The 17,189-nt window shown below is 42.6% G+C and overlaps 1 protein-coding gene across 2 annotated transcripts in view; it reads left to right on the top strand.

The window, feature by feature from the left end:
- The window catches only part of LOC109300287 (24-hydroxycholesterol 7-alpha-hydroxylase), a 63,254-nt gene extending 52,794 nt beyond the window's left edge, over positions 1–10,460 (top strand). For both annotated transcript variants that reach the window (XM_019520982.1, XM_019520980.1), the window contains 2 exons: positions 5,937–6,024; positions 7,761–10,460. In XM_019520982.1, the coding sequence (XP_019376527.1) occupies positions 5,937–6,024; positions 7,761–7,832 (160 nt within the window). In that variant the 3' untranslated portion in view covers positions 7,833–10,460. The remainder of the gene's footprint in view (positions 1–5,936; positions 6,025–7,760) is intronic.
- The last annotated feature ends 6,729 nt before the right edge of the window (positions 10,461–17,189 follow it).

Here is a 17,189-nt window from a genome sequence, read left to right as displayed (position 1 = left end):
GCTGTAGTACAAATGTCCTCCCTCCAGGGCTTCCATAGTTCTCCCCCCTCCCTGGCTTTGAACTGCTCACCAAGCCTCTCTCTAGAGCTCTGAGATGCACTCCTTCCCCTTTGGCTGCTGGCCACCTCATTGCTGCACTGCCCAGGGTTTTTATAGTCCTGGCCGGCCCCTTCCGGTCAGCTGACTAGCTGGCCAGGTCCAGCCTTTAACCCCTTCCTCACCAGTACTCCATGCCCAGAAAGTTCTGGCCTTAAAGAAGTGGACCTGTCTTCGGGTGACAGGGCTAGGGTTCCCTGTTACAAGTACTCCCTAAGACTTACAAATGAATGGCACTGCCATAGGCACATCTATGCCCCCAATATGCCAATATATTTACAACAGACCTTGAAATCCGTTTCCTCCACATTCATACCCCTGATCAACCTAGTGTACATTGATGTCATTCTCATTGTATTGGCACATAGCAAGACTTTTCTAGAGACATTTTATGAGAACTTGAACAACTTCTACCCCTCCATCAAACTAACTCTGGAATACTCCACCTAGAAAATTAATTTCTCAGACACCACAGCAGAAGTTTGCAATGGCCACATCACTATTACAGTGTGTCAGAAACCCAGTGACCACCACACCAGTGGCTTACATCCTAAGCACACCACTAGATCCTGTGTATGCAATCAAGATCTATGTTACATCCATATCTGCTCTGATCCCACTGATCAGGTTGTACACCTTAAGGATCTGGAGCAGTGATTTATTTTCTACAATTACAATACAATCCCCAAACTGCTGTTCAAATCAACAAACTCAGACTCAGACCTTGCCCCAACTTGCTACAATGATAGAAAATTAGGGTTAGAAGGGACCTCAGGAGGTCATCTAGTCCAACCCCCTGCTCAAAGCAGGACTGTCCCTAATCAGTTCATCCCAGCCAAGTTTTTGTCTACCCAGGTCTTACAACCTGTAAGTATGGAGACTCCACAATCCCTCTGGTGAGCCTGTTCCAGTGCTTTACTACCCTCCTAGTGAGAAAGATATGAGGAAAAAAGCTAACCTAAACTTCCCTTGCTGCAACCTGAAACTGTTGCTCCTTTTTCTGTTGTCTTCCAATATCAACTCCAAGACAAGGACAACAGAATTCCTTTACTTGTCACTTATAGCTGCCAGCTTGACCACCTTGGACATATTAATGACCTCCAATTCCTCCTGAAAAAGCACGGCTGTTTCAAGGTAGTCACCGAGGACAAATCTGCCCTGGTTTACAGACAGCCCCCTCAACTTCAAACACTCTCTGTCTAGTAACAGGCTACCTAACCCCTGTTGTCAATGAGGCACCAAGCCTTGCAATGAACCCACATACAAGCTGTGCCACCTCACCAATATAGACTACATCATCACTGGACCAAAGAACACAGATTATAATATCTGAGGTTCATTCACCTGCAACACTACCAATGTCATATATGCCATCACCTGCTTACAGGGCCCCTCTGCGGTCTATACGGGACAACCGTGGCAATGTAAGAATGAGTAAACATCAATCTAACATCAGTTCCATCAATTTGTAGAAAGCATGTAGTCTACGTTTAGTTCTTTAGCCTGGAAGTATACCTATGACCCCACAAAGGGCATGTTATGGCTTTGCCCAGTTTTGGTTACTAATGTGATGTGTGTAGGGAAATGACCAGTCTTTCCATTTTACATCAGTTTGGAGTTAGTGGAAGAAGAATACGAAGTTATTTTGGGCCAGTTAGATATTCTGGTTATTAATATTCATAATCTGATTATCCAATGCATTCAAAAAAAATACTTTTTACCTCCATAATGTGGGCTGGGAGAAACTCTTCTGTATTGGGCGGGTTTTAGAACTGTCAGTATCCATCCAGCAGTGTCTACCTACTGTGGACTAAATCTGCAAATGATAAAGCACCTTTCAGTAATCTTACCCTTCCATCAGGCTGATCTGTTACTGGACTGCATAAAGAATTTGCCATGTCCTCTGATATTGCCACATCCTCTGAAATTTACAAGTCTTGTACACTTCATTCCCAGAGAGGATAGTGGCACAATTCACACTGATTTCTACAGAAGCCAGAGAAGGCCCAAAGCTGTCTACAAGTTTGTTATACAAGTGGCTTGGCTTGTTTGCCCAGGGTAGGCGCTTTCCTGCACTCTGCTAATATCTTTACAAGAAAAGTTTGTTAAAATAGGAAGCCAGAAACATATTTATATAAATCAACCAAGCATTGCTATTCCAAGTTAAATGTGCATTTTTATTGGACTGGATGCTGGTATTTTACAAAGGAGTGAAATATAGTGTAATTTTTTACAAAGGGGTGAAATATAGTGTAATTTTTATGTCTTTCCAAATTGTAAAGGGCCAACATCAAATTAAATGCCAATATTAACGCAAATGGACATCGGAAAATATCCTGCTTGCTCAGTGTTAGCATGCATACATATGCATGCATATGCACACGAGTTGCTACCTGAAGACATCCACAAAATTATCTTATTGTCCTTCTAGTCCTCATTTGCTTTGATGCCTCTAAGAAAACCTTGATGACAGTTCAAACAGCTGGTTGGCTGTACATATGAAAGACCACAACTATCATGCTGATAGCACTGTCTTACGTTGTCTTATTCCTGTCTTGTCCTATTCTCTCTCATCCTATCCAGAGAATGTAATTTCTTGAGGCAGGGATTGTTGTCATATTCTGGGTTTCTATTGTAGTATGAAAACATAATTCCTTTTCATTTGTCTTAGATATAAAGGATATTTTGAAAAGCTTTTAAAAAATTTACCCTCAGTTTAACTAAATGCCAAACTCTGGTATTAAAACGCAAACCTATGTACTCTGGTACCGAGTGCAACTCATGGAGCTCATGACTGTGACTCCTACACACTTTCACAGTACAAACTACTACTAGTACTACTACTAATCCATTGAATACTATGTGAGAGGTTGAAGTACCTTGTTATAGTACCAAGGGCATGTGTTTGAGCTTTTCTCTGAATATGTGGCAAAGACTGACCCAGCTGTAAGGAGGCACAGAGTCATTTAAATTAGGGGGTCAAAGGCAGCTGGACACAATGCTGATGACATTGCTGTCTTATAGGCTACTGAACACAGAACTGGAGTGCCATAGCCAGCCTTGCACTACCAACTGTTAGGTTCAGGAGGCCCTTTCCCTTTTTTTGAATGAACAAACATCTAATTGTGTTTATTTGATACACATCATTGTGTTACTCAAATTGCCAATTGCTCAAATCACAAGCGAGACTTTATAAGGGGGGATAAGGCAAGGTGCCACGTTTATTGATCACATGAGTTAGACATTGGGGTTCGGGCACACCATTCATACAAACACACACAAATCATCAAACACATCATTACACACAGGCATACACAGACACAAAACAACCATTTCATCCACACATACACCAGATATAGTTACCAGCAATAGTTGCTTAATATCAGGCCAGGGTGGCCAACCTGGGCTTATTGAGTAGATGATGATGATTTGAAGATAGCAGATTTGAAGATAAGATAGCAGCTGGAGCGGGGTGAACAGATACATCTGTGCTCCGATGAAACAGTCGGACAAGGTTCTTTGGGTGAACTCACCCAACTTGGCATTTTCAAAATGTTCTTTTATAGGGACTGGCATCCTTTGTTTCAGTGCTTTGAGGTTTTTCCATACCCAGCTTCTGTTTTTGTGGTTGTTCTTTTGTCTTCAGCTTATCTCAGCCTTGGCCTTCTCCTCATTATCTTCTTTGTGCCCTAGGCCTAAAAGGGATTCTTCAGCCATTTATTAATTAGTTTACTGACTGGTAACTTACAGTTGGCACCTTGTTGCCTACATAAACAGTTAAATCTTCGTCTACCATCTCTATGCCATTCTCTCACCATTCACCCTTTTACACACACTCATACATAAGGGCCATGCAGAGTTCATTCAGTTATGTCAAGCAGAAGGATACAAAATGGAGTTTTCAAGTTGCTTACAGGACAAGACTAACATGGTTATAGTTCACTATTATTACACTCTGTGTCAACATCAGCTACATTAGTTCAATTCATGCTACACTTGTCATTACGTAACGCAGAAAGGAGTGAATTACTTACCACTGTATAGAGTACTCTGAGAAATGTAGCAGTGGGACCTTGTTCTGTTAAGTGGTGAGCATGGCTCAGAAGAAGTCAGAAAACTCTGGTTTCACTTCCAACCTGTGTGGGCTAGTAGAGAAAGCACTGCACTGGGCCTCAGGAGTCACAGGATTTGTTCCCAGCTTTCCCTGGGCTGACCTGATGAGTGGCACTGGGCAAATGACTTCACCTTTTGTGCCTTAGTTTCCCCATCCACAAATGGGAATAATGACAATGAACTCCTTTGTTTAGTGCTTTGAGATCCACAAACGAGAAGCACTAAGTGAGAAGCATTATTGTTGGTGAAAACCTTCATTCAATAAGGTCCTTAAACATAGGCCTAACTTGAAAAACAAACATAGGCCCACTGAGTTAGCTTAAGGATGAACTGGGATCTAAAAGGTAGGAAAAGGTCACTTACAAATGTATGGAGAAAAGAAAAGTCAAAGGACTCTTCACTGAGTTGTCTGAAGTCTCCTGCAGATGAAGTGCTAGAGAGCTTACAAGATAGCATATATACCCAAATCAAAGACGACTTCAAATTTAAGACTATCCCCCAATAATTAGATTCTATGCATAGAAAATGTGTATATTTCTTATCACAGTCCATGTATAGAATCTAATTCTATCATGGAGGGTCATCTTAAATTTGTTCCCCTGCCCTGCACCGCTGCAGTGGGTAAAGCAGCAGTAGGCAACTCCTACCACTTATCCCCCCTGCAGCCTACCCCCTTGGGTGATGCCTGTGCCCCTGCTGCATGCCACCTGGCCCCTACTGCTTACTCCTTGCAGCCTCTGCTCCCTACAGCCCCACCACCTGGCTCCCTGCAGCTGCAGGTCCCTACAGCCTCTGTCCCCTCTGTACTCCCCCCACCCAGCTGCTTACTGTCAGGTGCAGCTCTGGCTCCAGCCCCTGCTGAGCCATGTGGCAGCATCCTAGGGCTGGAGCTGCCTCTGCCACTGTTGTGTGGTGGGCAGAGGTCAGAGCTTGCATGGGAGGAAATGAAGGCAGAACTGGAGCTGTGGTGCCTGACAATAAGCAATGGGGGGTGGAGGGGCAAAGGTTGCTGCAGCTCTGATTGTAGCAGTCACCCAGGCTTGGGGTCAGAGTCGGAGCCACAGCAGCTGCCTGCCCCATCCCTGCCCCCACTCTGCCTTGTGGTTGAATCCAAGATAAGGGGCTTTCTGCTGCCCCCCCCCCATGTTTAATGGGGAAAAGCCTCATCTTGGGTTTGAGTAAATATGGTATTGTGACGCAAGGGAAAAACTAACTTTTCTGACCTCACACCAGGTTTTGACGTTGACACTGTAAATAATAAGCTTAGCTCTCGTGGTTATTCTGATGTCATGAGGCTTACAGCAGTATTATATAACCTTCTGTATATCACTATTAGTCACGTAGTATTTTCTAGGTCTGGTTCTCTTCTCCCTCCCCTGGGCTTCCTGCCAGTTCACAACAGCGTGAGAGGAAAATAAATGCACACACTGCTGGCTGAGCATACAAATGCTATTTTAAAATAAACCCTTGTATCGGAGGGATGCAGGAATTTTTGGAGTTTCACAGACAGGAAGGGGCAGCTAAAACATTCATGCTCTTTACCAGCCAATAGAGCAGAACCTGATGTTCACCATTTATTCCGGGCTGAAGATAAACTTCTTTGGAGAGAAAAGCAATGGGATCTCAACTGTGTAACAGAAATCCTGTTAGTTTTATGATACTTGAATGGGTGTATGCATTACATGGTCATGCTGGATAAAAAACTGTCTTCTCTTTTTCTTTGGCAGGTGGTTTGCTATAATGGAGATTCACCTGTTAGTCGTTTTATTCCTTAACAAATATGAATTTATTCTTTTGGACACAGTACCAAAGGAGGTAAAAGACTTACATGGTTATACTATTATTTATAACAGCAAAATGCTGGAAGGGGTGTTACAAAACAGTAAGGGGCAATTCTGCCCTCCTCCAGAGGACCCCTAGTCAAGTAAATAGACCTACATTGGCTGAACAACAGTGCAGCTGAGAATGCAAATTGGGTTCTTTGGGTGCATCCAGACATGCATGGAGGTTTGGTTCCACATTTGGTACCTTGTGCTGCAGCTACTTGTCCTCAGGGAATGCCCGTGCCATGCGCACTTTGGCATGTGGCAAGTTACCCCAGGGGCAGTAGGGGAGGCTGGGGCCAGCACTGTGCTTGCCCCAACAGCTCTGCTGGGGTCCTGGGGGCCTCTTGGGGCTGCAGCCACAGTGATCCTGCTGAGCAGAGCCTGGTTGACAGTGGCAGCGACTCTGGACAACCTGGCTCCACTTTTCAGCAGTGTATGCTGCTCTAATGTGCACTGATCCATTGTTTTTTTTTCCGTGGGTTTTTTGTACCTCTGGGTATCCAGAGTGTAAAACCAGGATATCCAGGGGTCAAAAACCCTCAGAAAAAAAGAAGTGGAGCAGTGCACACTCAGGCAGCGCATCCTTACAGCATGGAGACCACCGGCATGTGCGGTCTGTGGCACTGCAAACGTGTAGCAACAAAAATGCTCAGAGGTCCAGGAAATGTGGCTTGAAGGGAAAGGCTGAAAGAGCTGGGATTATTTAGTCTGGAGGAGAGAAGATTGAGGGAAGATTTGATAACAGTTTTCAAATAACTGAAGGGTCATTATAAGGAGGATGTTGACAGAGAGTTCTCTGTAGACACGGGATAAGACAAGGAGCAATGGCCTCAAGCTGCAGCAGAGGAAATTTAAATTGGAGATTAGGAGGAACTTTCTGTCTGTAAGGGTGATTAAGCATTGGGACAAGTTACCTGGAGAGGTTCTGGACTCTCCGTTCCTGGAAGTTTTTAGAGGCAGGTTAGACAGACACTTGGCTGGGATAATTTAGTCATCATGGATCCTGTCTTGAACCATGGGTTGGACTGGATGACCTCCTGTGGTCCCTTCCAGCTCTACTTCTCTATGATTCTGTGATTCTTTACACAACTGCCCTCCTGTATGAAATACACCCTTGGTCCTTCTGCACTGCCTCATACCTGCTCTGTGGCTAAATCTCTTCCTCACAGACCTGGAGTGCTGCAAAGCAAGCGGTGACCCAAATGCCTTTATATTTAAAGCACTACAGGTCAGGGATCTGGAAACAAGGAAAAGAGGCAGAAGTTTAGAGTTTCATAAGACTGGACAACTAGCTCCAAGCTTTACTGGGAGAATTTGAGATGTTGATCACTAATGGTGCAAAGTCCACCCAGAAAAGGAACAGGAATTCCTTGGGGACTCAAGAATTGACCAACACTGCTGCCTTCCCGTGAAATTGATTGCATCTTCAGATTGACCCCTGGGTAACTGAGCCATTGAAGGTAGAGCAAGGTCAATGAATTTTGTAATGCCTCCTGTTTCATATTATATTAGAGCAAATATTTCTTCAGGGGCTTCAATGAGATAAAGAAGTGGCCTTTCAGCCTTGAGCCTCTGTAACAGATGAAGCCAAATTTCTGAGAAAGTCCGTTTATCTCTTTAACATCAATGTAAATACAGTGCTACATAATTTTATACGCTGAATTAACCCAGGTGCATACTTACCACAGGCTTCTGTTGTTTCTCTCTCTCTCTCTTTTTTTGCAGAGCCATCTGCATTTAGTGGGGACGCAACAACCCACGGGCCCATGCAGGGTTCAGTATAAACTCCGGGAATGAACACTGACTTGTAGTGGCTTGATCCTTTGGCCAGCCACAGCCAGAGTGATACTTCATGGGCACTTGTTATACCGCCAGATGTGTTCAGCATACTAATAGGTTTTGAGTAAAAATTGCAATGAGGCGGAAACTCTATGTAGTGTTTATAATAAATCCATCACCATGGCACCTGTGCACCTAGGCCTGATTAAGTAGGTCTCAGTATTTTAAATGCAGCTTTCAGATTATGCATCTTTTTATGCATCTGTAATTTTAGGTTATATAAATCTGCAGCCTGTATGCATCTAAGCTGACTGTACCCATAAATGAGGTATGTAGGGGACAAAGTATGCTTATGATTACTTTGGAGAGTATTATTAGGGCCCCTGCGAAAACCAGGCCTCCCAGGACAAGTTTGCTGTTGCCCTGAAGATTCATTCACACCAGAGCGAAGAACATGTCAAGTGCCGGCAAATGAGAACAGCAGTGTTTTACAGCCCTTTTCCACTGCTGTACACAAAGTGCAGGACAGCAGTGAATTAGACCCTCAGAGTCAGATCCTCAGCTGGTGTTCACTAGCATAGTTTGTGCTGCTGGAGCTACTCTGAGGCAACAGACACATGGCCAGGTTAGCCTGCGGCAGGTCAGGCTGTCCCCATTTAAAAACGCTGCAGCCATTTGACACTAAAGGTGATCTAGTCCTGCCCCCTACAGGGCAAATTTACCTCTGTGTGCATCAGGGGCAGTTCTTTTTCATGCCTCTAAGTGCCTGTGTTTCTGTGCTCATTTCTCATACTTTGTGCACAGCTGGCACAGCAAGCTTTGTGCTTTGCCTCTCTGTTCATGTGTCCAAGTGTGATTAATACCAGATGAGGACCCAGCCTCCTGGGACTAAATTAAGGACAAACAATGGTAAATGAAACATGTTTGTCACTGGAAGACTGAAAATATGGAAAGTGAGAGCGACCCTCTCTCCTCCGGGGCAGCTGAAGTTCCTGTTAGCTTTGGCCGAGTTTTGGTTGCCTCAGGGCACAGGATTGGGTCCTCTGTTTATATAACAAAGCCTTTCCCATTATGCTGGCTTGCCATTTAGAATATCTTCAAGAAAAGGCTGTCCAAGATCTGGAAAATTTTTGTTTTGGTTTGGGGTAGGTTTTTTTTAGTATGATTTACAGCACTTGAGAATCTAACTCTCTCTTGGATGTTGCGCACATCTAAAAATACCTACCCCTGAAAGAAAATCTAATAAAAGAAGGCAGTTAAAGGCAGCTGTAGAGCAAGCTAAGAATCCATTTTGCTGGAAGTACAACACTTAATTGCTGTCATATTTAATACAGTATAATAGCTTCATAGGAAATTATCATTTTACAGACACCTCTTTAACTTTAAGTAGAGATCACTCATCCAAAGGGCAGTGGAGACTATTTCATAAAGTCTTGATTAACTGGACTCCAAAACAGGGATGATTGGCTAAAATGCTTTGGGATGCCACGGGGAGGACAGTCTACTTCTAGTATCATGCTGTGCCAGAAGGAGGCAGAGGCAGGAATATATGCTGCAGCAGCTCCTTGTTGTGTCATCTCCCCGTTGATTTTACCCATTTGATATCGCTGCTTTTCCTGATGGAATGGACCAAGACTAGAAGACCATACACCATCCAGGCCTGTTGAACCATTTCCAACGTAAAAAGGCACGTGCAGAGATACGGGACGTCAGTCATACCTATGCATTCCCTTCATTACCTCTTCCATTACATAAAACAGCTTTGTTAGGACCTGATTTTGGTGATACTGAGCCCCTGCAACTTCCTCTGAATGTAAGAGGAGTTGCATCTCTTAGCATCAGGCCCATGTTGATTGATGTAAAGCCTGTTGGAGTCACTGGAAAGATCCCTGGTCATTTGCAGGGATTGGGAATCTGTATTTTAGTTTTTTGCTAGGGAGGCAAACATTGTATAGGTTACTTGGGTACCCAGAATGCACAGCAGGCCACTACCAGCTCTCAACTATAAATGTTTAACTTAATTTAATATGTAACTGACTGCAGAATTTGGCACTGTATTTCTTTGCATAAGTGGTGTGTTTCAAGATACTAAAATCCATGATGCTAAAATAATCTCATTCAGAGTTATCATTATGGGTGGTTTTTTGCATATATTACAAAATAGAACTATTTAGCCAAACCTAATGGGCAACCCTGCTGAAACCTTAGAAGCTGAAAGTGCTTACTGCGCCTGCTACTCCGGCCTGATAAAACCTAACTATTTACAAGTCATCAGAGCAGTGAGTCTGGGATTGTCAAATTTAGCTTTGGCACTCATTTATTTAGGAATAGGTAGTCTCCTCTTCTGATGGTATAACACATGAAACAGGTCTTCTTGGCAAGGGGAAAAATACACACGAAAAATAGGTTCTGAAGATAGCTCTGGATTTATGACCACAAAAATGTCTGCTGTAATTGAAGTTTTCCTAAAATGTTTTGGGGGTTTGGTGGAAAAAATGACAAATGTTTAAAAAAAAATAAAACTCTGTCTCTTTCTGTGATCAAAACCCAACATTTTCATTCAAAACAGATCTATCCTGAGGCTCTTGTGGAAAAAGACATTTTTCACTGAAATATTTTGTATTAAAAATGACAACTCACAATCTGCATTTTCTCTTCCAAGTATCGTGGAAGCAATGCCCTTCATAAGAAGCAGACATTTCCTGAAATAACCTCTACTTCATTCATGCCTTCCCCCTATTAAGCCTCTGTCGGAGGCTCCTGTCATCTGTGCTTGGCAATCAGGCAGCTCAAGTGGGCCAGGAGCAGTCTCTTTCATTACTCCAGTGGTGGAATTCAGTACATTTTCAGGGTAGTTGATTGGGCCATTTACATATCGTCATAGAAACAAGAAGTGATTCATAGATCGTTAGGCCAGAAGGGAACTTGGAAGATCATCAGGTCCAGCCCCCTGCACCAAGCAGGAAAGATAACTGGGGCTTAGGTGACCCCAGCAAGGTGACTGTCTGGTCTCTTCTTGAAGATTTCCAGGGTAGGTGATTGCACCACCTCTGGAGGGAGCTTACTCTACAGTTCAAATAATCCCTAGTTGGACACAATGATCTCTTGAGGTCCCTTCCAGCCTTACTTCTCTATGAACTAGAAGCTTAGATGTACCAGGCATATTGCCCAGATTGTATTTGGGACTAAAAGACATCGTTGTGGCTTTTGAAATAATCAACGGTAAGGTAAAAAAGGCTTTCTGTTAAAAAAAATGCTTACACCCTGTTTCCATGAGGTGCTAAAGCATTTTGCCAAATAGAAATGGGCTTCGCTGTGTACATTGCTTTAAGCACACACTTAAAGGATGTAAGGATACACTTAAACTTAGCACATGCTTTGCTAAAACATGGCCCAATCAGGGCCTGGCAACCTGCTCTAATGATGGGCCAGCACTTTTAGCCCTGCCATTCCTGTGGGCTGCTGATCAGCTGTTGCTGCTCCAGCTGTCTCTGCTTTGTGCAGGGCTGCCCTCTCATCCCTCTTAATGTAGTCTTCCTTGAAAAAGCAATGCAAAAAACCATGACAAGCAACAACTTGGACCAGTTAACTCAATGGTGAGGGTAAGCAGAGGCTGCAGTGGCAGTGGGTAGGGGGAGGAAAGAATATTCCTCTGCACAGACCAGGGACACCTGAAGTGGGAATAAGGGACTGGATAACCTCTAGTAAAAGGTGGAACTGATCTTTTGGTTGGAACAGCAATAGGCCATTGGCCAGCTATTAATAAAACATGCAGTGGATCAAACCTTCATGGACCAGATCCAAGCTCTCCGCATGCTGGATGTGGCCTGTGGGCTGTAGGGTGCTGACCCATGGATCACTAAATAAGTATTATCAGTTAGCTTGTTATTTATGGTATAAAAGTTATTGTCTATATGAGTGATTCTCAACCGGGGTTCCACAACACCCAGGTAAACCCAGAGATTTCAAAGAGCAGTCCAGCGTGTTAAAGATATCTCTGCCTGTTCTGGTCTTTCTAAAATCTTTGCAATAGAAAAAATGCTCTATTACTTTTCTGTAGTCAAGAAATAAATGAAAGCTAAGAGCTGGCATTTTCTGAGGGCTGCCTTGAGTCCCTTGAGGGGTGCCTTGACAACCACCAGCCTCTACAAACTTTATACAAGTTCAAGAGATCACTGAAGATACAAAGGTATTTTTGTGCATCCTGGGTGAAAGTGGCCAAAGTTAATGGCTCTCACTCTTTTCAAAAGCAGTTTTAAATCATTATGTTATATAATAGAAAACATTAGACTTCCTTGGAAGTAATTATCTTTCCCAAGTACTTGGTGCAATCTAAATGTTTCTGCTTATCGTGTGACAAAAAAAAATCCCTTCCGGGTGGTATGTAGTGGATAGGAACTGGGCATAAGGAAGGCATTAAAGAGTGAGCATTTTTAAGTGTGGTAGCCAACAAGAAGCTTTCATGTCCAATGTTATTCTGAATGGATACATGCCACTGACTGGCAGAGCATTACTTATTTCTTCATGTTGATCATAAAATTAGTATGAAAGCCTTAATGGAGTTATAAATATCTTGTTTCCATGACAGCCCTGGGAAGAAAATTATAGTGCTAAAGTCTTTCTAAAGATAATATCATTCTGTACAGATACTATCTGAGGAGTCCAAGGGATGGGCAGGAAACATGCATCTGGAATCCTGCATTCCAGTCTCAGTTTTGCTGTTCCCTGAATGTATGACTGGGCAAATCACTTCATCTTTCTGTGATTCATTCTGCCCATCTGTCAAATCTGGGTAAGTACCACAGCTGAAAAGCACATTGAGGTCTGTTGATTAGAAACTGAGCTCTCATTTTTATTCAGTGGTGCACTAAAGCATTGAGCCATTCATATTTATATTACCAGCATACTGTGGATAAAGTAATACAAGCAGAATGGCAAACAACATACTCCCAAGATTTTAAAACTTGTGGCATGTACCTAGAAAACTCCGCTGAAATTGTCAAATGTGTGACAATTTCTTGTTCCTGTAGAAATATTTTGTAGGAATTTTAAGGGTTGGAATAAAGTAATCATGGAAAAGTTTAGTGTTGGCAGAAAATGCAATTCTTTTTGCAAACTAAACACCAATGCAGAATGTTAGCTTGAATTGTGCAGCTTTGGTCTCTAGATACTAACATTCAAACTCAAACTGGTATTGTGCTATTTTATGAATTGTATTCTTCTTACAGCTTTGGTAGAGCATCTTTCCCAGGTATGACATTAATATAGTGAGAAACATCCACAGAGTGTAATGACCAAGTGTAATGCAATTGCTTGGCTAATCCCTGGCAAGTAGTGACTTTGAGAAGGACTTGGGGCTCACGTTGTATTAGTAGCTGAATATGAGCTCCTAATAGGATAGCGTGCTCAAAAGGGCTGATGTGTCCTTAGGTATATACCATATTTTCTTGCATGTAGTACACCTAGGAATATAGGAGCCTGTTTTTGAAATGCAGCATAAAGAAAAAAAGGTTTAACCTGCAGTAGGAGTAAGTAACTGAGAAGCAACTCAGCTGCTAGAAAGCTGAGCCGGCTCCTTAGCCTGCTGCAAGCCCTGTATGCAAGATGGGGCCCTTAGACCACCCTTACATGCTGGTTCAATATGGCATGCTGTGTATAGCTATGGACCAACCCTGGGTGCTGGCCTGATCTGGTGCCTGAGGCCATGCCATCCATCTAGGGGGTTCCATACTGGTCCAGAAAGTTGGCAATGGGAAGAGCGGTGGCAGCATTAATTTCTGTGGCTCCCATATACAGCTGCAGCAGTTAATGCTACATGCCACCGCTCCCTTGCAGCCAGATTTCTGGACCAGCAGGAATCTATATTTCTTGAATATAATCCCCACCCCGATTCCCCCCAGCTGGTTTTGAGGAAAGGGTAGGTGTATTATGTGAGAAAATAGAGTAAATGGGGGTATACTGAAAAAGAAGAGGGAGGTTAAATCATCTCCGTCTTTACCACTGGTGCAACCAGTGCTGGAATACTATGTCCATGCCTTTCATCTACGGGATAATCAACATGCCACTTGAGACTATCTTGAAGTTACCTAAGTATACAGGCAATTCTGTTGCTCCCTCTGGGTGCATAAGTGCCCCCACTATAGGAATAGGAATGTCTCTGTATCTCTGGAGAGCAGCTTGTAGTCAGTGCAGAGCCAAAGGTCAAGTCAAAGCTCTTTTATCCTTCATCCTTCTGACCCCCAAGTATTCAATAGGGTTCACAGTCTAGTCTCTGTTACTTCAGGGGTGAATTTCCTGACCCTTTATCTGATTTCAGTTAAGAGGTTCAAAGGTTTGGAAAACAGATCTTACAGTCAAGAACTCAAGAGTTCAATTTATTCAGGTTAAAAGAAGATGCAGAAGTGACTTGATTTGTGTGTAAGTGTCAGAATTTGAGAATAGAAGGCGTTTTCTCCTAGCATACAAATTATCTGGGTAATGAGATCAGACTAGATGATCACAGTGGTCCCTTCTGGCCTTACAACCTATGAATACTGCAAATCTTTTTTTAGGCCACGGAATTGCCTCCTTTCCCCTCTCTGCTTCCCCACACTGAGCAGTATCTGGCTCTGTGAATAGCTCTACTGAAATCAGTGTAATTCAGGGTGGCAAACTCTGGCCTTTAGTTTTTACTGTGCCCTGATCAAAGAAAACTCCATTGGACTTTAATGAAAGTTTGGCCCAAGTACATCCCCAGTGAAGCCGCATTGAATTAGTGCTTAAAGATGGATGTAGTTCACAGGGTGCATTTACATGGCAAGAGCAGGTAGTTGGGTTGTGTTTGAAAGTGGAATACTTGCGACGACTGAGAAACAAGTATGCACTAGTAGAAAGCAGTAGTCTACACTCTTTTGGTACTTCTTACAGGTGATTCTTATTTTCACTTGTTAGGTAAAAGCCAAGAAAAACTTCACAGGTAGGTATTAAGTAGAGGACATGAGGTTTGGGGGTAATGTATATTTTACAATTTCTTCATCATGGAATTGTTAGCAGACTGTCTTGTAGGTAACTCAGAACTACTCCCTCATCCTACAGACAACTAACCTATTCAACAGGGTTCTCATCCCTACTTTTTATTACTGCAGGGGTGAATTGTCTGACCCTTTATCTGGCCTCAGTTCAGCAAAGCACTAAGCATGTGCTTAAATCCATTTGATGTCAGTGGAATACTGAGTACTTTCCTGAGCTGGGACCTCAGTATATACACATTTCCACCCCTGCCCAAATGTCACAGCCAAGTTAAAATTAATACACAGGCAATGCACAATTAATTTGAGGCCCCATTCAGCTACTGACCTTTATTAAGTCATTCATTATGGCCTGAGATATTGTTAGGTGACCCTCTTCCTCTATCCAAAACTTGGTATTATCATCTACTATTTTAAGCTTGTTTACAGAACGGGAATAATGCACTGATATAAAAAGGTGATTACAGCATCATGTGTCTGAGCTTTTAAGTTCCTTTTCCATGAAAACAAATCAAAGAATGTCTGAATATCTGAAAGCTAGACAGCTGTTTTTTGCTTGTCCTGAGCTTGAATCAAGCACTACTTTATTAGGATGCCAACCTTATATAAAACATTAAAGATCTAAAAACATAAAACACCAAACTAGAACAAATCCACCAGGAGCTGGTAATGCTTTGTCCATCAGAAGTAAATCCAATTATTTGACTAAATTCTTTTGAGCCGCATTTTCCACATACCCTCCACCTGGCCTCTAAATTTGCCTCTGAGACTGTGTTGTTGCACATGTTTTTGCACAAGCCTGTGGGTTTTGTGTGAATGAATTCAGGAAGTAAGGTCTCTAATCACCTTTCTGCCAGCAAAAAAGTCAAGTGCCAGACTATGCAAAAACTTGCATCTACTAAATAATCTGCACTGCTCAAGGGGTGGGATGCATAAGATGGGTTGGCTATCTCTTTCATAGTTCTTGAGGCAGACAGAGATGGGAAGGCTGATTCTGCTTTGTGGGTGATGTAGAGGGATGCAGTTGTCTTTCATCAGACTTTGGTGCATCTGTGCAACGGAAGCCAACAGTGAACCCATACTTCCTACCAACACCTGCACACCTATGTCGTGATCTGTTCCTATACCTCCAGGGGTCATATTTCACCAGGGACTGAAGGATATGTGTTATAGCACCACCTTGAGGCTAAGTGCAAGCTGATTAATGTGCTATAGGCATTTCCAGGGGGTATCAGTGCCATCTGAGGATACAGCATAAACTTTACTTATAAGCTATAACAGTAAACCCAGTTTGAAGAAGCCTAGGTATGCATGAGTCCATGCCTGCATTAACTTAAGGGACATTGACATAAAATGTGATCTTTATTACTTTCCCACTTGTTTTCTGAGGGTTGTACATAAGTATGGTGTCATATAAAAGATTAATAAGCATAAATCATCATCCTTACACCTCTGCTTTTGAAAGTGTAATTATTTCCATGGCAGTCCATTGACAGTGTCAGGATTATGGATGAACAAGTCAGGAAGTGAAGGAGCAGGCACAGATTTAAAATTATGATCATCTTTCCATGTAATTAAACAGTGGCAGAGAAATTAAAAAAGGCCTCCTAGCGTAAACCAGACTCACTCTTTCTGAAGCCTTTTCCAAGAGGTTTCCAGGAAGCATCAATTTGTCATGGGTCACTTTCCTGGGGAGAGCATAGAGTTATGCTCAGATCCTCAGAATCCATGTCTAGTGCAGTGGGGTCCTGGGACCAGGGTTCTTGGTGCTACAATGCAATGCAAATAATGCAAATAATGCATAGTAATGCAATGCAAATAATACATAGTAATAATAATTTACATTTGGCAGCTCACACCCTTTCAACCTGTTTCAACCTACTAAATCTCATAAAAATAATTCAGATTACACATTTTCTTAGTTGTTTTCAACTTTAAGCAGATTGACTAGATGTCAGAGGTCAAAAGTCAGGCTTTGCATTCTACATTTAAACACCTAAATAAAAAGCTTGATTTTCTGGGTGCCCACAGCCTCTACAGTTGCAAAGCAGTTCTGGCGATCAGACCTTCCATAGAGGCGTCTATTTTTAGGCATATAACATTGGTTTGAGATTACACTGCTGTTGTCCATTATGTTTCTCTTGTACATTTTTGTTGCCATTTGGGTCATAGCAGACAAGTCACTCCTAATAAATCTCATCATAAATATAACAAAGAGCATGTGGGTCAGGAGGATTATTGATTAAGTGCCAACAATATATTCAATCCTGTACAAGGAAGAACTCAAGATAACTCCTCCTCCGATGTTCTCCAGTCTAAAAAAGCTAGAAATATGTGCACCAAAACAGTAGGCAGGATGTCTAGAGCA

This window comes from Gavialis gangeticus, unplaced genomic scaffold (genome assembly GCF_001723915.1).
Source record: "Gavialis gangeticus isolate Ggan-Ray unplaced genomic scaffold, GavGan_comp1, whole genome shotgun sequence".
Taxonomy (NCBI): Eukaryota; Metazoa; Chordata; order Crocodylia; family Gavialidae; genus Gavialis; species Gavialis gangeticus.
The sequence above is the reverse complement of the archived record's forward strand: the minus strand, read 5'-3'. Positions and strand labels throughout refer to the sequence as shown.